The sequence below is a fragment of the Amblyomma americanum genome, chromosome 5 (assembly GCF_052857255.1).
Source record: "Amblyomma americanum isolate KBUSLIRL-KWMA chromosome 5, ASM5285725v1, whole genome shotgun sequence".
Lineage (NCBI taxonomy): Eukaryota > Metazoa > Arthropoda > Arachnida > Ixodida > Ixodidae > Amblyomma > Amblyomma americanum.
Window position 1 is genome coordinate 209,264,363 of NC_135501.1, and position 22,621 is coordinate 209,286,983.

At 48.6% G+C, this 22,621-nt stretch overlaps 1 protein-coding gene across 1 annotated transcript; it reads left to right on the plus strand.

Annotated features, from left to right (window-relative positions):
* The first annotated feature begins 598 nt into the window (after nucleotides 1-598).
* On the plus strand, nucleotides 599-18,650 carry LOC144133557 (ribonuclease Oy-like). Its single transcript, XM_077666731.1, has 10 exons — nucleotides 599-698; nucleotides 2,614-2,808; nucleotides 7,487-7,727; nucleotides 9,671-9,717; nucleotides 11,618-11,684; nucleotides 12,222-12,292; nucleotides 13,780-13,893; nucleotides 14,544-14,592; nucleotides 15,791-15,865; nucleotides 17,731-18,650. The coding sequence occupies exons 2-10, from the start codon at nucleotides 2,738-2,740 to the stop codon at nucleotides 17,857-17,859; spliced, it is 864 nt and encodes a 287-aa protein (XP_077522857.1). The 5' UTR covers nucleotides 599-698; nucleotides 2,614-2,737; the 3' UTR covers nucleotides 17,860-18,650.
* The last annotated feature ends 3,971 nt before the right edge of the window (nucleotides 18,651-22,621 follow it).

The following is a 22,621-nucleotide window of genomic DNA, read 5'->3' on the forward strand; positions in this document are numbered from 1 at the left end:
TGCGGGGCGATGCAGGCTACTAATAAATAAATAAATAAAAATAAAATCTCCTTTCCGTTTGGGAACACAAGCTCTTGCTCTTTTCTAGCACCGCCGGGTACAGGACAAAAAGTAAGGCACCTGCCTGCACATTCTGGAGCAGCGCGTAGGTAGCACCCACATGTGCAGGTATGTCCCACTCCATGTCATGTCGTATATAAAACCAACGAGCCGCAACTCGCGGCCCTACCTATATATGAGATTTTTTTTTTCCTTCACTATCAACATCATTATCCTTCATCATCAGCATCAGGACTATCATCCAGAGAAATTGTAAGTACAAACGCCGATGTCTGGAGCAAAGGATTATAATCTTCCAATTTTTTCCCTCCGATATTTCAGTGTGGTGTGTCTGATTGTTGTACGTAGGAAGGATTTGTAGCGTCTGCATTTGGTGGCAAAACCCACCTTCCTCAATTAAGCTGTGCCTGACCGTATGCGTGCTCGCTCTTGCCGCAACATATCATTCTTATCACCGCTATCTCTCTCTCTAACCTCGTAATGGACAAAAAGGAGGCTTGAACAACGCCCCTGTTTCCACAGGTATAGACCGCACGGTACAAGATACGGAACAGCTGCACGGAGCAGGCACTCACAGGACACGAGTGTGTTGCACTGCCCCCAAAGTCTAGGTTGAGAGACACCGTCAGCAGTGGCTGGTAAGAGTGCCAGTCTCTACTAATGAGACTAACGGTGAGCCGTTAATTAGGAACCTTCTAGAGGTAACGCTGCACCTATATCTCAGAAGTAATACGAGTTATATGTATTTAAGGGCACAACTAAGGGGTGCCATAGAGCGAATGCTTTTGGCCCTGCAACATGGTTGTCGACCCTTCCATACTAATATCATTTCTCAGTTTTTGTGGATCCTGCTATATGAGAACATTTTCTAGTATGCCACGTAAAATGCAACTTGATTTCTTTTTTGCGTCTGCCAGTGCACAAGACATGAGAACAACGCGTTCGCAGCATAGCGTCACAGAGCCAAAAAATGAAAAAGACGAGGCATGGATGGTGTGGTTGCGTATGACAAGGAGCGTCGCCCGTGTTTTGCCTGACCTTCCAAGGAGCGTAGATAATTGTAGAAGAGAGAAAAGTTTGGGCAACAATGAAAAGGTGACATCTATGAAGGTGCCTAGGGGTCGTGATTTGTAAAATATTAAGCGCTATTTCAAAACAGGGCTCAAAACATTTGCGGTAGTAAACCTTATCCCTGATCAAAAATGAATTAACAGCGCTTAAAGCGAATCACGTGATTAGAAATCGAGCACGCGGTCGCTACAAATTCAAGTCCCTGATGAACCAGAAATGACGTAACAAAGTTGACGAGTAGCGCTAAGATTTACTCCTTTCTTGTCTCTTCTTGCCGCTTTCCTTCTCTGCATTCTTTCTCTCTCCTCTTCTTTCTGAAGGAAGCAGGCGTAGTGCCCCCCGACTTGTTTTCCTGTGTCGGTACCTACGCCGCAAAACAAACTGATCGTGATCATTATCATCGTCATGCTGTTATGACCTTGCGGTAATCACGACCACGGTGGTGATGATGATCTTGGCGATCATTCTCTGCTCTTCGTCTCTGCCTACCCTCAAACGTGTCTGCTTTCAGACCTGCAAGGGTAAGAGGCCCATCTCTTCTTCTCAGCTCCCGAAACTCGCCGTGACAAAACGTTGAACGGAGCAGGAAAGCTAGCACAGAGACATACACGTTCATGCCCCCTTCCTGTCCTGGGGCTCCGCTTTAGCTCGAAACGTTTTGGTGGCAAGCAGTTCAGCGAAACCCAACTCACTAAGTGCTGTCATCGGTGAAACAGAGGAGAAAAATACGCACATTCCTGACATAAAACTGAAACCAAATACGGCACATGTCGCTAAAATGTAACTGTTGATTGTACTTAAATATACGGACAGTTATATCTGTCAAGAGCGTTGAAAAGAATGAACATCCGATTTGAGGAAAAAAACCACGGCGTCACAGTGTCATAAAACTCAGGAGTTGCCGGTGCAGTGCACTGCTGTGAGATAATCGGGCTTCTTTTTACTGATACGGTGTATCAATCAACCAGATGCAATCAATCCTGTTCAATGTATGAATTCTTCCTAAATTGTGTCCTTTCCACCGGTGCGAATAGGGGTGGAGACTAAGCGAAGTTCAAGTGTGTAGATTTCGCGCACCCACCTGAGTGTTTTCAAAGCTGAAGTTGAAATTCGTATTAGGCTTCCGCGGAAACCTCGTTCGTTTCCGCTCCTATTCGTGCACGTGTCAAGGAAGTCCTCGCCGAATCTAGCCTCTTTTTGTGACCGACACAGGCGACACAGGACGCGCGTTTGACTGGACGGGTTGGCTGCACGCGGGGAAACCGGATCCTTCTCAGCGTTGCTTGCCTCTACATTTATTTTTTACTAAGTTGCTTGCTGCCTCGATAAGCCGCGAAGGTCGCGAAACAGACGCCTCAAGGGCTGGGGTTGTCGCTTTTGCTTGTGTATGTTTGGCTCTCGCTTAGCCCATTCGTTTCGTCACTGACGACGTCACGCTCCTCTCGCCTCTCTCCCCTCCTCGTTCTCTGTTCTGGCTTCGAGGTTCCCTCTTTTGTGTCCGTCTCTAGCGGCGTTGTGGGCGCCGGTCGACCGACGCTGTCAAGCCGGCCCATTCGCCGCTCGCGGGGTTAGCAGCGAGGAAGCGTCGTCGGGGCAGCTTCGAAAGATGGCGGCCGCGCTACAAGCACTCGTCTCGGCCTCCCTGCTGGTCTTCCTGGCTTCGGCGGTCTCGCAAAGGTACATGCAAACGTTCAGCTCGTCAATGTTCAACGCCGAAAACAACACGAGCGCTGACAGTTGTGTTGAAGGATGACGTTTCGGGGCATTCCTCCTCCGCCGGAATGGGAGCCGAAACCTCACTTTCAAAGGGGTAGACACAAAATTTCCAACGCAAGCAAGCGATATGATCTGTTTCGTCTGCGTAAGGAGATGCTGTCTGGGAAGTTTCAATGGCAGGCGTTGAGCGGAACATAATAGGATTTCTAATGTTGTCCAAGGAACCGCTCGGCATTTTCACCCGTATCGAGTGACGCCATGGTGCACTTGCCCCCGTTGCTCTGACATCGCCGAACCCAGCAGCTGTTCACAGGAATAACCTTGTGCTCAGGGACCCCGGAACAAGTGGGGAGGAGCGGGGCAAGGGGGCGGTCGCCCCCCAACATTTTTCCAGAGAGGGCTGCCCCCCCCCCCCCTCCCCAGTCTGCAATTGCTTGCACTTGCAACAGATATCTGAGCATTGAAATACTTCAGTTCTACGACTCTTTTAATGCAAAGCACAGTGGAGCTGAGCTACTTGGCTTCGTAGTCAGTTGTACAGCATTTCGTATATGAGTAACCTAAACTAGTCATGTCCCAACAGAAGCAGACTGTCTGACCCGTCTACATGATCATGATTAGCAGAATTTAAACAAACCATGCACAAACTTTTTAAATGCAATTGATCACTCTTTGTGCATAAAGTTTCCCATTTCAATTCGTTTTATATTGCCGTGAATCTTTGCGCTGTTTGTTCGTTTGCACTCAAAACCGCCGGCACGCGGCTTTATTATTTTCTTTTGTGATGCGATATGCGACCAGACTTATCTCTGTTGATCGTGGTCACGTGCAAATGCTTCCACAATTTTCCAGATTGTTGTAGTTGCTTTTGGTTCTTTATCTCGAAAGTTCTTTGCCAGCTTTAATTGAGCGCGGCCATGACCGCTGAACACACCTGTGGCTAACGCCGCCACCGGGCCATTCAGTTCATAGTGGGAGCGAGTCATTTCCTTAAACAGTATCTTTTGGAAGCATTTTGATTGTCTTCCTGACTGCTAGACTGTCGCCCATAGAGTTTCCTACTATTAACTAGAGGGAAAGCTGGCGCCCCGCCTATGGGAGTTTGCATCGAGCTTCCTCGAGACCACCTGTACCACCATGGTTGCTCTAGGCATCATGGGGCGGAGAGCTACCGACTGCAGAACTACAACTTTTGGCCAAAAAATAATAAAAAAACAAACGTTGGTCGATAATCAAGAATGTCCTATCATTCAATATTCTGTCTATAAATTGTAACAAACGAGCAGAAAAGCATGTAAATGCAAAGTTTGCTCAACATAAGCGATGGCTTGCTCTCCTATTAGCCAAGCATTGACGACCACAAAAGCCAATATTTCGTGCTTAACAGGCGCACTTTTAAAAAGAAATATGTTTTTGAAAAAAATGTTGTCGCTTCAACATTTTAAAAGGCTTTTCCGCAGCATTTCGGGAAAAAAAACCTTTTATTGGCGTGGTGTGCTGTTGCGCTCTCGCTACTATGGCTTTTGCGCACTACTTTTACGCCGAAGTCGTCTGCGTGCGGAGCGCGCCGTGGATACAGAATGGGACATCTCAGTAACGCCACTCTGTTCCTGAAAAAAAAAAAACCTACTGTTCGGCACCAAGTAGCTCATCGCCCCATGATGCTTTGCGCGCCCATGAAGGTTCAGGTGCAGCGCCGCCAGCTTTCCCTCTAGTTAATAGTAAGAAACTTTGTTACGCCGTCACCCCAAAGTGACAGTTTACGTCAACCTTTGAACATTTAAAAATGAAAAAATATAAAGAATGAAATTTATTATGTAAATGATCATTAAATAAATAAATAAAATAATTTTGAAGTCTTGCCCTCCCTCCCCCCCCCCCCCCCACACACACACTCAAAAGAAAGTTCCGGAGTCCCGCTTGCGCTTGCCAGCTATGCCGACGTCATCAGGAATGTGGCAGTCCAGATTGGCCCGTTGACCATGACGTCAATGTGCACTTCAGCGCTGGCCCCATTAAGACCGAAACCGCAGGTAAAAAATCGTTTGTACGTGATTAACTTTAAAGCGAAAGCTTTACTACGCCAGCCAGCGAGCCATTTCTGCTCGTCGCGCACTTCAGCCGTATGCCATGTGTCGTTGCCGACGAACGACCTTGAGCCTCCGTTGCCTAGCAACGCCGCAGCCGCGCTCCAACAGATGGCGCTGCCGTCGACGCCATCGCCGCTCGCTCCACCAGATGTGCTCCGCTGGGGTAGAGGGATAGGAGGTGTCGCCTCGTGGGGGGTATAAATATATACGCTTCGTCTCAGTGTATTGTAGTCGTTATGGAGATCGCGACAACGACAGAACGAAGCGAGGAAGAGACAACGCGCTCAAGAGACGCCAGAAGAACGCGTCGCACGACTCGAGAAGCGTCGTAACGAAGATGCAGCTAGAAGTCGTGCCACGTCCAGGATTGACTCTTCAACTGCGGAAGAGACCAGTTTGAGTCCTCGAGAGCGTCGGAATGAGACCCTGCGTAGACGACGTGCCGAGGAAACGAAGCTTTCGCAATTCTTCTAGAGTTAACCAGAGCTAAACCAGAGCCAATTTTTTAACGCTGCGAACTGCTGTTCTGAGCTCATGATTACTAGGCTCGTAGGCCTTTTTCAAGGAAAAAAAAGAAAACGAACACAGTAGTTGACGTCCTTGTCGTTTTCAACGCATCATTCCGACCCGCGAGCAGGATTCCGCCAAAGGTTCCACTTCAGCGCTCAACAAACAGCTGAACCTCCATGGCGTGCCATCTGGGCCAATGTTAGAGCGAAAGTATCCAAGCTGTGGCGCTCTGTGTCGTCATTTCCTAAGAACGGTTGCCCGAGGGAAGAAATAAGTCGCTATGATGTGCTCCCCTTACCCGATGAAATAAATGTTCGTGATGACGCATTCTGATCTAAAAGCTTTCCGCGCCCGTTTGCGTTGGTCCGCGATTGTGCATGAACTGTCCCATACCTGTCTTGATCGGCACCATACCTGGGGTGCTAGCACCATAGCGTTGTCCCGGTATTATCAGAGAGTTAGAAAGAAATGAATGCTCCCAGCCTTTCTCCTAATGGCAGCACCGCGTGTTCCACCACTTCAGGAGAGTGCCCGACTCTGTGTCCTATACCGCTGGAAATCAAGCAGTTTAAGGGTAGTGTGCGTAAGAAATTTATTCACCGGTGAATTTTAAAATTTTGCTTCATTATAGTACATCATAGTGTAGCTAAACGAACTCAGTTTTGATGGCGTAAAGGTAAGACTGGAAATATATTGTTTGCGAAAAAAAAAACATTTGGTAAAATTTGAGACGCGCAACGATATTGTCAAAATATTAAACTTGTTTAGTAAAAAAAATAGGCGCGACTTGCTCTACAAATGTCGCACCAACTGCCCAAAAGTTCACTCTGTTCATCTTAATGCCAAATGTCCCGATCAGTACCGAAATAAAAATAAAAAACGTTCGTTCGCGCGAAGCGCTTTGGGCTACTCCGCAGTGCAGTTCCAAAGTCAACGCCGTCTCAGAGAAAACTCAATCCGCTGCACTGCTGGTGGCACGGAATCGTTCACAACATGCCTGTGCCTTCAGAGAGGCTCGGAAAGCAGCGAATCTCCTCGACAGTGGCGAAAACGAAAGTTACATACGGGCACCTGTGGATATAGGCTGGGCTGGGCGGAGCATTCGTCATTTCTGTTCGAACTAAAATCAGACGAACTTACGTCACCTTTTCGTACAGAGCTGTCACGTGCATCCACAAAGTGGCGTGTCGATGCTGCGGAATGGCGAGAACACCGCCGCGGCTGAGCACGGTCGGTGCGACAAGAAGACGCCATCTTGGACGCCTTGCTCTCCGTGATAACTCCGCATTGGCAGGTTTCGCGAGAAGCTTAAAAATACTGCCCCATACAAACAAAAAATCGTAAACGTAAGCACAGTTCCTTTGCTACATACTGGATGGCGTTAATTGTCCAGAAGCAGTCGGAATCGCGCGAATTGGCCATTTCGCGCCATCTTTCAAATTGAACGATTTGGATAGGCACAGTGAGGAAAGAGCCAAGGCTGCTTACCTTGATGACATTCGGTCTTCCCAGCAGGTATGCTTGGTACTTTTTGGCTACTCAACCATCACTAGGGCTACACGGTGCCTCCGGGCCCCACAGGAATTGCTGCGAAAGAGCCGTTATCACCTGCGACCGTTAAACCGTTAATAAATTCTTGCCGTATATGTAATGCTTAATGTTCTCTTGCGTATAAATTAATTATAACATTTAATTCGAAACCTGATTCGACTACGTTGGATAACTGACGATTTATTTTCACATAAACTGGACGTGGTATCTGACTGGCTGCATAACCCAATCTCAAGTGAGGTGCTGTGTATGCCCATTACAGATATTTGAAGCACGAGATGATGGTGGCGTTCTTTCCTCTCCACTTTCTTTGACTGTGTGCCGTTGTGCGGTTACGCCTCCATCATATTAGACCTTTTTTTGGGGAATGTGCGACGCGCCTGTCAAAGCAGTCGCACAGAACTTTTCATTAGACGCATAATCTGCAGCAGATTTGGTTCAGATAATACAGCGCAACTTTTTGTCTGTTTCTACGCACACAACCGAAGCCTGGCGCAGAATTCACAACGATCCCCCAGTCCCGCCAGCAGGAGTGCTCAGAGAGGAGGAGGCCCTGCCGACAACACTCGGTCGCACTCGCCCACGCGGGCCGGTTCTCCGGACGCTAGGACAGAGCGGAGGAGGCGCCCCGAGCGACCGCGCACCCCAGCTGGCTCCCCGAACGCCACCTACGACTACTTCATCCTCAGCCAGCAGTGGAGCCCCGGCATATGTGCCGCTGATTCACAGGTGAACTTGTGCCGAAGAAATTCTAAGACGCGCAGAGGAAATGAAACAAATGTAGAAAACGAATTTTAGAAATCTTGCGCATATAGTTCATTTCCCTCCCAAGTACGTGCACCTTTTTTTTTGCTTAGAGGTTTAGAGAGAGGTAGTTTAGGCGTCGGGCGACCGTCACCCGCGATGGCAAGCGCAACCTGTGAGTGCCCACCACTTGGGGTCTCGTTCGGAACGAGCATTTCCGGTACCAGCGGTGACGCCAATAGATGCATGATGTGGAAAAAGCGCCGAATCACGTTTCGAAGGCCCACTGTTAGGTACAAAGACTTTGCGACTGGAAATCGAACTGAATGTGGCAGCACCACATCGGTTGCTTTGGGACTGAGCGCGACCTCTGCGACTCAGTGGGCGTGATTTGGCCGTAATTAGAAAAAGGCGGAGAAATCTTTCGGACTATACCGAACGCCGGATCGGATGTCGCAGCGAAAGTATCTACACAGGAGAGGAGTCTCACTTGAGGCTTCGCTGCAGTTTCGGACACGGTGCAGCGGCTACCCTTCTCAAGCGTAGTGATAACATACAGCACTTAACAGCCGTTTTGCCTATTTGCCCAGCGAAATAAAGATTGGAGCCTTCAGCTGACATACGTCTTTCCACACCTCGACGCTACATCGACCGCCCGTACTGTACGTTGCGCACAGAGCGAAATGTGTTATCCCGTAATGTGCAGGGCAGGAAAAAACAAAAAAAAAACAGGCATTTTCAAATTATTTATCTACAGTTAAGAGCTAACTGCATGAGGCGATAATTCGCGGCGATGGGTTGGCAGCTGCCGAACCACTGTCGCTCATGGCGTAGCTCACGTTCTGGATTTGCATGAAATATCGCTGATGGCCCGGAAGCAGCTCGCGATCCTGGACAACAGCAGAAGGCTTCGAGGGGACTGAACTTCCGATCGAGCTGCTTTGCTAGTGAAGTTTTGCTTTTTTCAAGCGCGGTTTCGGCGAAGAAGCTGTCAGCGCTTGCTTCTTCTGAAGCATGCGTTGAAATAGTTTTGTGAAAGCTTAGTGGGAATAATAATAACGTGAAAAGAAAGGCTTCTGCGGCGTATATGTGTTGTTAATTATTTTGGAAACGTGTGGGGGAGGAATGTCACGCTTCTCGCCAGTCTCGGCACCACAAAAAGTACTTTGGCGCCACTAAGCCGTGCCCTTTACAAATGCAGTGTATTACCAGAGGAATTTTTGATCATCCCTTGCATAGTACTACTGTGCCTTTTTGGGGGCCATGATGACGCGAGGTGACTGAACGTTGAAGCCGTGGGAACAAAGCAACTCTATAAACGCGCCGCTGCATCGCCGAGTCCCGACGTTTTGTGCGGGCGTACCAGTGGGAGCGTTAAGGCCGGCACCCCCCCCCCCCCCCCCCCCCGCTCCTCTCGCGCCCCCTTGCTCTAATCTACCCACTTGGCTTCGTTTCGCCCCATGTCTGTGTTTGCTCACATTGGCGTAACAGAACATCGGTTTTCGACTGCACGCATTTATTGCGTGAAACCAAGTCTGTTTCTTCCTCTTACAGAGCGAACGTGTATGTCGGCAGCAAAAGTTTACGGGACGTGGGTGAGCGGGAACAAAATTTATCTCTGCACAGTCGCGTAAGCCAACTCCGTAAAATGCATTAAGTACTAGGCGCCTACACGCTCCTTCCTCTCGTAACAATATCAGGCGACTGGGTAGCGAGGTGCAGCTACAATAAATGTTTTTCCTAGAACTCGCGTCCCGGAAACTTTTGTTGGTGACTGTGCGTGCCAGTTGCTATTTTGCGCGTAGATACCCCGAAGCTCTGCAAAAGATGCACGAAGGGATGCAAAAGCACGTTTTCCGCGACTGGAATTTGCACTTAACAGGCGCACGTGTAGTCTGACTGTGTACGTGCGTACTCTTCCCATCCAGTGCGTCGCCTCAAGCAAGAAAAACTACTGGACCATCCACGGCCTGTGGTGAGTGGAGACCCGCACGACGGCTTGCGAAACTCCCGTCGCTGCTGCTTTCGTCGTCACTTGAGGCTCAATCGCTGGCCGCTTCTTGTCGCGCTGCCTGTCACAACCGTCCAGTGCTGCGCAGTTGGAATGCCGACTCCTTCCCAAACACTCTTTCGGTGGCAGGGCTCTATAAGAACGAGAAAGCTGTTACGAGCCTGTAAGTGTAATTTAAAAAAAAAGAGATAATAATGCATGCCGACAAAGCGTGCCAGCTTCGTCAGAGAAGGTTCTGCATACCCCGTGTCTGTACAAAATAGATTTCTGTTCGTTCAAAAAATTACCGAGGAGACTTAACTTACCTGCTACTAATGCGAAAGCATTGAATTCTATTCCAAGTCTGTTCGTATTCCAATCCTATTCAAATTCAATTGTAATTTTATTCTATTCCTTTAAAGTTGGTGCAGTTGTGAGTACTAGTACTAACGATATTACTGGTTAACACTTCGCACTTTCCCACCCTTGATGACGGTGCCCGTTTCGACCAATCCCGAGTTTTGTAATTCCGCCACATTTAGACCGACGCCGGATTTTCCTGTCCATGAGTCACCTAATTTTTTCTAATGAATAACGTTCTGAGAATATGGCTTCGCAGTCCCTAGCAAGCAGTCACACATCCAGAACACGAATTCGTCACGCGCTCAGTTTGCAAAGTTGTTATTGGAGAAGAAAAAACCTGGCAGTAAGATCGAGTTTTGATTGCAATTCATTTCCTGTTTTCACTTTTTTTCCTTTCTTATCGGTTTGTTTATCTGTTTCCGTGTTTCTTCCCTTCTCTTGTTCTTTTCAGCTTACCTATTCGAGCTCTGCATATGTGCGGACACGTGACGCGCACGAAGTTTTGCCATGTCCGACAGCGCATTCGGGGAAACATGATTCCGGTTTTCGATCAGTGCACATCAAACACAAAACAAATCGAAAAAACTGAAGACGTGCATTCACAGCAGGCAGCTGGCCTATACTCGTATACAACTTAAGTCTGCAGGGAAGCTCCGCCCACATTTAGGACCGGCACAGGATTCCTCCACTACAAAAAACTAGTCCGTTGCTAAAACTTCTGTCGCCTAAACAAGAAGCTAATCACGAGAAAAAAGTTATAAGCACGGGAATATCGATACCTGGCTTGTTTAATAGTGTCAAACATTTAAAAGCTGAGTTTACTTTTGTGACTGGGTGGCGGAGTAACACAGTACGCCGCGGACTGTGGCCCAGTGTTAACAACTGCTGTTTTTTTTTAGTTGTATCCCACTATAGTCGATTATTTTTCGGGAGGATTAAAAGGCATTTTCAGAGCAATAAAATTACGACACGGGCGCGGAAAGCACAGACCAACGTTGATAGCTTGTGTCAAATGTCGCACCAAATCTCAGTCAGCGCTGGACCATTGCTAAACAAAAACTGGACAGGCCTACCCAAGGCCAACACTATCCAGCGCTGACTGAATGCCCTTTTCTTGCCCGGGTCCTGCGCTTGAAAATGCCATCTCTGCTGAGCTGAAACCCTTGCTCGCACTTCAGGTCTTCCACGTTCGAATCTACAGGAGGCCGTGGTCTGCAGCGATTCAGCGCAGTGCCTTGCGCAGGTAGTTTTTTTCGTGTAGCGCTAATTGTTTGTGGCAGCAGACAAGCAGTTCATCTCTCTGAAAATTCATTTCGACCCCGCGCTCTTATCTTCATGTTTCCGCATTGTTCACGCGCGCTCCCGCATACCACGACAAGAAGGAACAGCACATGCATGCGCACGATTCGCGAAAGCTCTGATTATTAAACCACACTTCTATACTTTTTTAAAATTAAATGTAAGCGTGAACCAACTGTACTGGTCCAGCCTATAACTTTTCAGTGTTTTTTTTTCTCCACAGGCCATCGGGTGATTCCAGTTCTCCCAGCTTCTGCGTCGATGAACAGTTCAACGGCAGAGTTCTTGATGTGAGTGGCAGGAAAGATATCGCAACATGAATAGTTACTTTTAGTTCCTAACCGTTCTCCAGAAGGGCCGACGAATGAATGATGCCAAGACTTTGGCCAGAAATGCAGTTAGGCGAAACTAGATAGGGTAAGGCTCCTTGAAAGATAATCTTTATATGCGAACTCGTTTCTCAATGCTTTTACCAGAGGTTCAAAACCAACTTAGATGGGGAACTGTACATCTGACTCACGGGTATTTCTTAGCTTTCAATCAGCACAATTAATTGTATTACTATCATTGCCTCATTACCCTGCGGACAAGGAAAAGGACGTTTTCATCACCATCATCTAGTACTTATTTTAGATCCTACCTATACATATCAAAAGGACCACTGCTTCAGGTTTGCATGTATCCTCCAAGTCGTGGTTTTAACCTTAAGTCATCACACAACGTTGCCATTGCGCTTTTGAGGCCGGATGCCCTTACACAGTAAAATATCATTATATAGTTATCCCCTAATGAATAATATGCATCTCGGTTACCCCTTCCTCCTGCAGCCCATCAAGAGAGACCTAAACAAGTACTGGCCTTCACTGACGAGCCCTGAAGCAAGGTACTTCGCGTTCTGGTAAGTCGACTGCCCGTTCTGCGCACAACTAACGTTAAAGGCACTGTCAGCGAGTGAAATATAACTGTTATTCGTCTAACAAGGGATGGGGAGGATTTGGTCCGACACCCGCATAGAATACAGCCAGGATCTCTCGAGCTCTGGCGGCTTCTTCGCCCATAGCTGGTTGTCTGGGTTTGAGCTGAGCATAAGGGCCTCCCATTGCTCCTCATTTCTAATCTTTCGGCCCTTGCTGGGCGCCTGGAGGCACTCTCATAGAATGTGTGCAAGGTATGCCTTTTCTTTGCAAAAATTTGCGACTGTTACTGTGTTGTCCTGTGTTGTAGTGGCTGTGTGCCACCGGGCTCGGGTAAGTTTTCGTCAGAAGGAGACGCCATGCAGCGATGGGTGCGCAACTGGGTACCGGGCCCTTTCCGTCCTTAGCTTACCGTGCAATGATTATGCCTCGATCCTGGGTCTGGCGACTGGGCGTGTTAGCGCTCGAGCCGTTTCTTGACCCGTTTCGTTACCTAGGAGAGGCGTGTGCTGGCGACGAAATGATTTGGATCGCCCTTTTTAACGCGGTAGCGTTAAGGAGCTCGTGTCGCAGAAAAGGCGGTGTCGTCGGCGTCGCCGGCCTTGAGCGAAAAATGGCGCATCTTGGTGGACACCTGAACCGCGCCGTAAGGGAAGTGATTTTCCTCCCCTTACAGCGCGGTACGGGTGTCCAGCGAGAATTGTTACACTGGCGTCATTTCCTTTCCTTAAAACCAATTTTCATTTCAATTTCCTTCCCTTACGGCCCGGTTCAGGTGTCCACCGAGATATGTGAGGCAGGCGTCCTTTCCTTTCCTTAAAATTTTTTATCATTTTCATTGCCTTACGGCGCGGTTCGGGTGTCCACCAAGATATGTTTCCTTTCCTTAAATTGTCCGGGCAAGGGGTCGCACCGAAGGACGATGGTGGATTCCTTGGCAATGCTGCAACAAGCTGTCGCGTCCTGCTCTTAAAGGCGAAGGTTAAGCGTCCTCGCAATTTTTTCGCGGTGGTTTGCCAGTATCTTTATTGATTTTGGTGAGATGCGTCCTTTGGCATAATTCCTCACAGCCACTGGTGTGTCGCTGATAATGTATTTTGCTGTCGTGTTGGTCATTGCTATAGGGTGACGGCAACCTCTTCTGCCGTTTCGGCTGTTTCGGTTAACATTGAGCCGCTGACTTCGGTTTTTCTCTGCTTCGACTAGACCTATAGATTTTTTTTTCTCGGCGCTTCTGCTGTTTTTATTGCAGTATGCAGGAAGCTAAACACATAATCTTCCTAACCAGCAGCTGCCTTGTTTTGGGCGGAACTTGGTGCATTTAAACGAACAAGTTTAAATTTAGGGACAAATTCTTGTTTCCGCAAAACTTTCAGCATCACGCACGTCGTCTTCAAGAGTACAGAACGAAAAAAATCGCGCATTTACAGCCCCTGCAATGCCGTGAAACTTGCGACTCTTGTTTTTGCAGGCGCCACCAGTGGCAGAAGCACGGCTCCTGCGCCGGCGACGTTCCTGCGCTCAACGGCCTGTTCAAATTCTTTAACTCCACCCTCGCCGTCTACCACAAGTACAACATATTCGAGTGAGCTGCCTTTCTCTGATCTCCGCTTGCCGTTGTAACTGCGGCTTCTCCTGCGTGCTCTCCCCTCTGTGGGCATCGAGGCCCGATATGACGTGTGAGCCGCGTAGGTGGACGCTCTAAGCCAGTCAAGAGAACAAGCGTTCTCGCACCATCCGTACATCCACACAAACGACCTGCGGTTCGGTTCCTTGCTCGATAGGAGGCGCCGCGCCAGTGAGCGGCACCTTGTGCTCGCCGCTTGCACTGAGCCAATCGTGGCAACCATATCGTCATTCATTTATACTTTAATTATTCGCTCTTTTGGAATAAGTAGTCAGGGCCCAAACAAAGAAACAAGCAAACAAGACAAGTAAATTAATGTCATGCGCCTGAGTAACCCTAGTAGACAGAAAGCGCAGCGACTGCTACCTCTCGCGGCAGTAAGAGGTAGCACTCGTCCGGCCTTCTCGGCCGGTCACGGTGAGGAGCCTCGCCAAACAAGGAGTCCGAATTTACAGCTAGCTACTGCTGTGTGCTCGAACCACAGAATTTTTTTACATGATCGCAGAAATCTTGAGGAATGAAACAAAGTTCTGTTCTTAAAGTGTTTTATCTCCCCTAGCGCAGACGTCGGCTCATTTTGTGACTCAGTCGAATCTTTTCGTGCGCAGGTTTCTTTCCAACAGCCTGATCAGGCCTAGCGTCGTGAGGACGTACTCGGTGAGTCAACCCATTCGGACACGATTCCTGGTTTAAATGTAAAAGAAAAAAGGAAAAAAACGTAAATCAGTAATCCAGGACGCTGAATTTTACTAGTTTGACAGTCCTCCTGTGTTGCTGTATTTCAGACTTCATTCTTTGCACCAGTATTACGTTATGCTGCTATGTTAAAAATAAACCGCAATCTATAGCTTAGTTTTAATGCCACACTACTAACTCCTCTAGAGGCGCCGTATCGCGGCTAAACTGTATTACCTGGCAGTTGGCAAGCCTTCAGCCATCTCGGGGATAGATGTTTTGTCGTCTACATCTCTCGAGTTGCCTGCTGCCTTGCGCAGTCAGTAATTTTCCAGTAATTTTTGAGTGCTATATGTAATAGACACTAATGATAACAGCATAGGGCACCTCACGATAAAAAATTAAGAAATAGTAACTTTTGATCGATAAGACTGTTTAGTCACCCCACGTTTTGCTTAGTTCCACAAACGAAAATGACGAAAACGTAAAGGGGCATCCGAGAGGTGACCCAATAAGCAATGAAGAAATTGTTAGATAAACAGAGCCTGGAAATTTGTGCAGTTAGATGAAAACGGGCAACAAAAAATGTCTGATTGTGGGTCACGGTTCTAGAACGACCGGAACGATCACTGAAGTTTTCTGCTGCTTCAGTGCAACGTCGCGTAGATATATGCCGTAAATGCTGCTGTAGTTAGCAACGATGCTTCTTAATTCATGCCCGCAAACTGATCAGTTTTTCTGGAGCAATCACTGCCATTTTCAGCTGTCTTCTGGACACATCGAAACATTACGCATGGGAAGGGGAAATGTGCCCGACGTCACCAGGTCCAGGTGTCTGTCTTGTGGATGCCGTAATCAAATGCAAAGATGTGTACATTGTCTTGGAATTGCATTGTATTGTGTTTCAAGGAACGGAACTGAACTAGCTGGCACGAGACTAATATATATGGGGCGACTTGCGACATTTATGAGCATGGCTTGAGCACATTGTAAAACATATATCCTTCCTTGATTTCAAGATGCGATTGTAGGCTTCTGATCTGTGCAATGACTTGAGTGGATTTTATGTCTGGCGTAGATGTGTTAGAGAGGAGATGGAGCCGCACAGGAACTGCCTGGCGTGTCTGTTATCATTGAACAAGTATTCTAAGTAATCTGTCACCTGTGGTGACCGTTACAGGCTGGAGAAATCCGTAACGCCCTGTCCGACGACATTCGCGAGAAAGTCAACATTGTCTGCAACCAAAGAGTGCCGGTGAGTTTCTCTTTCCCACACTGACGTAATGAAATTCGCATGCAGCCTTGGCAGACATTTAATTTGAACCTTCTGGAATTTTCCCCCTGTCATAGTGCCTCAGCAACAGCTTGTTTTGCGGATTTCGCATTTTAATTACTTGCTAAAAGCGGCGCGCTCACTGTACTTCTGACCTCTTTGCATCGCTAAGGTAGATACCACTTTCACGTCCACAAATTGAAGCGCCCCGTGCTTCATTTTATTCGTAATTTGTTTTCACACAAACTTTTCTTGCTTAACTTTATCTGGGAAAAACAAAACCTGAACCACACTGATCCCTGAACAAAACCTGCCTAACTGATGTAAGCTAATGACCCCTGATGCACGAGCAGTTTCAACTGTAGTTCAGACGGACGGCTGTTCAGGCTTGCACCTAGTCTTGAAACTTGACGACAGTGGACTGTTTTTTCTGCGAAACTTAGCTCAACTTCCAGGTCACGTCGTCACAGCATGTGCGACCAAGTAATGAAAAAAAAATTTCATATGAGCGCTTTGAAGGTAAACCTTGTCATTTATTTTCCTGCCTACCGATCTCTGCGCGGCGTTGTGCATTTGCATGCCAGAGGGGGAAGTCCCCACAGAGTCAAAACGATCTAGCTACGTCATGTTTGTTAGCCGCACTTTTCTTGGTCGCGATATTGATAGCGTGTTGGGATGAATCGTTCTGTAAACTTTGTATATTTGGGTGCATACTAGACAGGTCAGCAATATTCCTTGCGATCAGGGGCCGTATCGCAGCGGGAAATGTCGCTGACTCGGCAAGTACGGTGGGAGAGTCGACCACTACGTTGTCATCCGAAGTGCCGATCACTTGAAGCTGAACGGCATAGGGCGCTATGTGTAACGCCGGCCAGATTTTGTTCAAGTCAGCTCCCATTGGACACAAGTGCTCGCTAAATCTTCCATGTAACAGGGGCGTGACATGTCTGCACACCCCTTTAAATAACAGCTTGTGGCCACCGCCATGCTTATCTACAAAATTAGGGACGACGCACATAATTATTCTTTGTGAAATTATGCACAGCTATGAGTTATCGCGTTAGTCGAGAACTTGAAAAAATATCTCCAGTTTTTATTTGTTTTTCTTGCGCGTCGTATTGCAGTGCAAAAAATGCAAACGATATGGCACTGCTAGAAAGACCGTAAGTACAACTAAATATCCTAACTTTTTATTCTATCGGAGTTGTTCGCCGCATTTAATTAAGTCGTTTTGTGGAATACTGTATAGGATACACCTGCGTGTCCTTTCTCCACGTCGTTATTGGTTTCTTACAGTGCAAACGCTGCAAAAAATATAGCGCTCGCAAGCGGTCTGTAAGTATATGCCTTCAATGTTTGGCCGCTCTGATCTTGCGACAATTCTTTCGAATAACCAACAAAAAACTAATTTTGTTCAGTAAGGCAAAGTACAGAATACTTCAGGGAAAGCCTCCAAGGTGGAATAAAATTCAAACGAGGGAATAATTACCATTAGCATTCACCTGCCAGTTCTTGTTTTTTTTTTTCGTTTTAACCGTACGGCTGCGCTAAGGCAACTCATTTGAATTCCTCTCCCGTACACATCGGAGGCTTCCCCAGAACTAATAGTAGTACTAATAGTAGTAGAACTAACACTGTTGCCGCTTCGAGGCATTCATGAATTTGGCCTCACCTTGCCATCGTTGCTGGCGGTAGCAGACAGTTTCGGTGGTGTGTTGGCGGTTCCGCGTCACAGCCTCGGAGAAGAAGCTGCGAAAAACATTTTTAGTGTTCACGAGTAGCCCGACAACTGTGCTTTGGCAGGTGGTAATTGTAATTATTCCCACGTTCAAATTTCATCTTTACAGGGCAGGGACGCGCCTGTCCTGACAGAGATCCGCTTCTGCCTCAACAAGCAGCTGGAGCCGGTCAACTGCCAGGGGAAGAACGGCGGATGCGGCCGAAGGAACTACTACCTCCCGGCGGCTCGAACATAACGCGTTCCACGCGGACGCACGCGAAACCAAAGACAAAAGATCAGTACAGCATGAGCGTTATATGCTTAAGAGAGAGAGGCATCGAAAAGCTTTAATGTGAGGAACGTAGACAGGCCTACACTCTCCATCTCGAGCCTAACACTGCGGAAAGGTACAGAAGGGAAAGTGCGAAGATGTTAGGTGATGCAATGATGCAATAACTCAGTGGTGTGGTGCACACGCGGGGTTCGATGCACGGTACACTCGCAGCGCTCGCACACGTCGCCATACATGTCACACATTTTCAGCCTTCATAAATTTTTTAAGCTAAGAACATGCTGCGCCATCCTGTTTATTTTATGACTTTTGTCACGTAGCGTTCATGTTGTTCTCATTTAAAAGATATGACCCAACAAGGCGTGACACAAGCCATTCACTCAAAACCAACATGCTGAGACAGCATGTCCATCACCAAGCAAACACCTTTTTTCGTCTGCTCGCCGCAAGATCTACATGCGATAGGCACTAATTAACTTTTCTTTGGGCCGAACATTTCACGAGCAACGACATAAAAACAGCACAATTTTCATTGTGTATTATTATCTCAAAATGTGATCCAATTACACCGCAGTCTGAATCGCTCCGAGTGCGACTCCATCTTCTCCGCTTTCGCTGAAAAGTGGCATTGGTAAAATCAGTTATCTTTGAAAAGCCAAAGCAAACCGTGGATTCAAGTAAATGCCCGACCTTCATACATCGCTTGTTCATTGGCCTTCTACCTCTCACTGTTCAATAAACGCCGCTCGCAACCATGTGTGTGTGTGTGCCCGTACACTGGTTCTATTCTTGCAACGGACTTTTCAATGCAGCCCACACCGCGTCACTGAATGTCAGGTGCATAGTAAACGTTGAACACAGCAGCTCGAGAAGCAAGTAGAGCGTAAGCAAAAAGTGTGCGGCCTACAATGTTTGCTTTGCAAAAATCGTGTATTTAACTGGGCAATTATGGCACACCCAGAGTTAAAAATCTCCGGAGGGATCTAAGACTCGATCCTGTCCTTACCCAGCTGAACATTTAAAGGTTGAGGAGTGCCGAAGTGCCGGACTAGTATACTGCTTGAAAGTCTGTGGTCTGAAGGCTTTGGATTTAGGATTTACATAAAACGCGCGTGTTCATTGGTGTGCAAGCGTTCACAGAAGTTGCCATTAGGGCAGGAAAATCCCCCCAAAAAAACATTCGACAGAAGTCTGTCTGGTTGGGAAATTTAAGAGAAAGATGACGTCGTGTTTTTTTCCAAAAATTAACTTCGTTGCCGTCAGTCAACTTTCTCCTAAAGGAAAATTCTCTAATGAATGACCGGTGTGAATAACACCAGGAACGACCCTCGCCGTGCGCAGTAGCTCTTACAAAAGATTTTAAAGCTCCCGTGCCGCAGAAAACCCGGCGTCGTCAGCGTGAGCGAGAAGTGCGCAGCGCGAGCGAAAATACTCTTTGCTTGACGTGGCATGGTGGTAGGGGATGTCAGGATGGCGCGAAAGAAACAAGGACGAGAGAGGCACAAGAACACAACAGGACCGTCCTGACATCTACCGTCGCGCCGTCCTCACATCATCTAGAGTTATGAACCAACTAGCCCAAACCAAAGTACTTCTTGTGGCATAGTGACGTCGGCATGTGGCGATCATAGGAAAACCGCCATGATCTGGTCTAGCTATTACACCACAGATGGCGCGCGAACAGTATGTCTTAAAGTCCCTGCGAAGTGTTTTGAACAAATAGACCAGTCAAATGACGAAGGACAGACAATAGACGAGGCACACACTGCGATTGGATCAAACAACTGTACTTTATTCAAACAACTTCGTCTCACAAGAAAACCGACCGAGCACGAGCAGCACAACAACCAAGTCACACACTCATTGGAAGCGGCAAGTAATAAGGAAGGGTGTCAGACAGGGAGACATGATCTCGGCAATGTTATTCATCGCCTGTTTACAAGAGCTATTCCGAGGCCTGGATTGGGAACAGTTGGGGATAAGAGTTAATGGAAAATACCTAAGTAATGTGCGATTCACTGATGACCCTGAATAGCTAAGTCACTCAGGAGATGAACTGCAAAGCATAATCAGTGAGTTGGGGTTCTCATCAGGCCGTTGAGCCTTCTTTGAGGTCTAGGCCGTGAACTCCGAGCTCCCGGTATCGCACACCACGCGTGGCCGTTTTCACTGCGGCGCAGCGGAAATGCGAAATAAGAACAACACGGAACAGGACGCTTTGCGCGGGGCCAAACGTTTATTGCACTCTCCCAAATCCGCTGGCTGCATGATCTGCGACCCTTGCTGTCTGGCTTGGTCGTGCGGCTGACGGGGCAAGATGGCGACAACAAAGAGGGAAGAAGGGAGGTAATTACCTGACGTCCCCTCGCCGTCACGGCTCGCTGAAGTCTCTTCCGAGTCCCGGCCACGGCCGCTACCCGCCGATCTCGGCGCACTTGCCCGTAGCCACATTCGGCCAATCAGCGACCGCTCCGGCAGCGCCTGGCGGTGTGCGCTTGCGACCAATTTGAGGAAGGAGACGGCGCAGCACTCTCGAGCTGACCTTCTCGCTACTGGCCCGTGGGGAAGGAGGAAAGCGTCCGCTTTCCTGCGTCTCCACCGCGCGCCTTGCCGGCCAGGGAAGGATACGCGCTCCGAAACTTCCACTGAGATATGAAATCCTGGTAGAAATCAAGAAAAAGAAATAAGCTTGGGAAGGCAAGATAATCACTGGTGCTTCAGGGTAACGGAGTGGATTCCAAGAGAAGGCAAGCGTAGCAGGGGTTGGCAGAAAGTTAGTCGAGCGGATCAGTTTGAGGGGATGCGGTGACCACAGCTGGCAAAGGACAGGGCTAACTGGAGAGACATGGAAGAGGCCTTTGCTCTGCAGTGGATGTAGTCAGGCTGATGATGATGATGATTATACTAGGAGCAAAAATTTCCATTCATTGGTAAGCTCTGGTAGGCAGAGAAGTAGCGGGTACAGCGCCCCATAGGAATGCATGCGAACACTACGAGGTGCATAAGTTTCAAATTTTGTGGGGTTGGGCTGCGAAACGTGGATTGTTGAAAAGGTCTCCCTGAGGCCTTTCCAATGGCAACGCCTTGAGGTTTCGAAAAAAACTTCGAAAGAAGAGACATCACAATAATAAGAAAGGCAAAAACATTCAGCCATTTTTTAGCTGAGGCAGTACCAGTCTGTTTCACGTCCTCAGTTGGGTGTCCTTCCCTTCAGAGACCCACGTTTCTGTCACTGCCCGCTTCAAGCCACGGCTTTGATGTCGGCTTAAGGAACATTGGTGACCCAATTAGCGATCGCTTCCAAGCCTCGGCCATAGCAGTACTGTAAAGGCGCGCTCACATTAGCGGGAAAACGCGCAACGCAGGGCGTTTTCCGCGTGCCGCTTCCCGCCCAAGCCGGTTTTTCTCCCGCGGACAGCCTGCTGTGCCGCCCCGCGGAGCGATGGGTTCGGTTCCTATTTTTCCCGTGCCGGTGACGAGAACAGCCAATAAGCGCCGACCGTGAACCGTGACGTCGGTCCCAGTTCAGTGACCCCGTCGGCGGAGGCGGAGGCTGCGCGCGTCCGGCCGGCCGGCCGGGCACTCGGCGGCTGCTTTGCCAGGGCGACGGGAGGGGAGCTAGCAGACGATCAAGACGACGACGCGAGAAAAGGGTGCGCTTTCCAGTCTTCTCTAGTGTCACGTGACTATCCCCTTCTCTTTCTGCTCGTTCGGGTCCTCCCTCAGCGCCTCCTCTCTCCACATTCCAAGACAACCGCAGCGAGAAAACGCGCGCAGTGTGAGCGTCATTCTGAGGAGCTGCGAGGCAGCGTCGACGTTGACGCTGTGCCGGTGCGGGAAGCTTCCCGCTAGTGTGAGCGCGCCTTACAGTCGCCCCGTGCTCATCAGCGAATATCGGTCAAGTCTCAGGATTATTGTTTTGGCGCTTAATAAGTGTGTGTGAGGGGGGGGGGGGGGGGGGATCACTACATACCTGCTACGAGATGGTTCATCTGCGTGGTTTGCTGTGCATGAAGACCGGCATACTTTAGGAACTTTGAGCTGAACAGAGTGACTAGTCAAGGCAAGCGCTGCAGCGTGCTGCATAGACGGAGATCTAGACCGCGGCAAGAAAGTGATTTGCGCGAGGGCGAACCCGTCTTGGCTCCGGCACATGGGATTCGTCACGCGCCGCTTTTCCACCTCACCTGCCAGCCTCACCAACGAGTGGGAGCGGCGCGCTGATTTGAACAGCTTTTATTTCCACCAGATAAGACGTTTCCCCCCGCCCCCGGCACGCAGGCCTGAGAGACGCGTCCGCGGTTAGAGGCTGGCTGGCAGTCCTTGACTGGTTGCGGCCTCTTCCGCCAGATGGATGGTGGTGCGCTGGAGCTCAGTGTCCGGGCTTCTCAACAGGGTCTCCCAGGCTTCTCTACTATCAATATTTTTGCACGGCCCGGAAGAATTTGGGCACTCCCAAATTATGTGGCCGAAGGTCCCTCTCGCCACACAGTGTGTGCGCATCGATCAAGCGACCTCAGCTCTGGGTACACGTGGTAAGCCCATACCGGGTTCATAAATGTATTGGTTTGTAGCCGCCTCCACGCGACAGCTCCTCAATTATTTAATTTTGGGTCTGGTGGGGGTACCAGCCTATGTCCCGTTTTGTAATTGTCAACAATTTCCCCGTAATTTTGCAGGCGCGCCTCTTTCCTCCATTACTCGGAGTGCTCTACGGTTACCCGAT

What these genes read in the sequence shown, in the direction of transcription:
- LOC144133557 (XM_077666731.1), top strand. Translation starts at nt 2,738, where the DNA reads ATGGCGGCCGCGCTACAAGCACTCGTCTCGGCCTCCCTGCTGGTCTTC. An exon ending in GCTTCGGCGGTCTCGCAAAG is followed by an intron (nt 2,809 to 7,486) that starts GTACATGCAAAC and finishes ACACAACCGAAG; the next exon opens with CCTGGCGCAGAATTCACAAC. An exon ending in TCTGCAACCAAAGAGTGCCG is followed by an intron (nt 15,866 to 17,730) that starts GTGAGTTTCTCT and finishes TCATCTTTACAG; the next exon opens with GGCAGGGACGCGCCTGTCCT.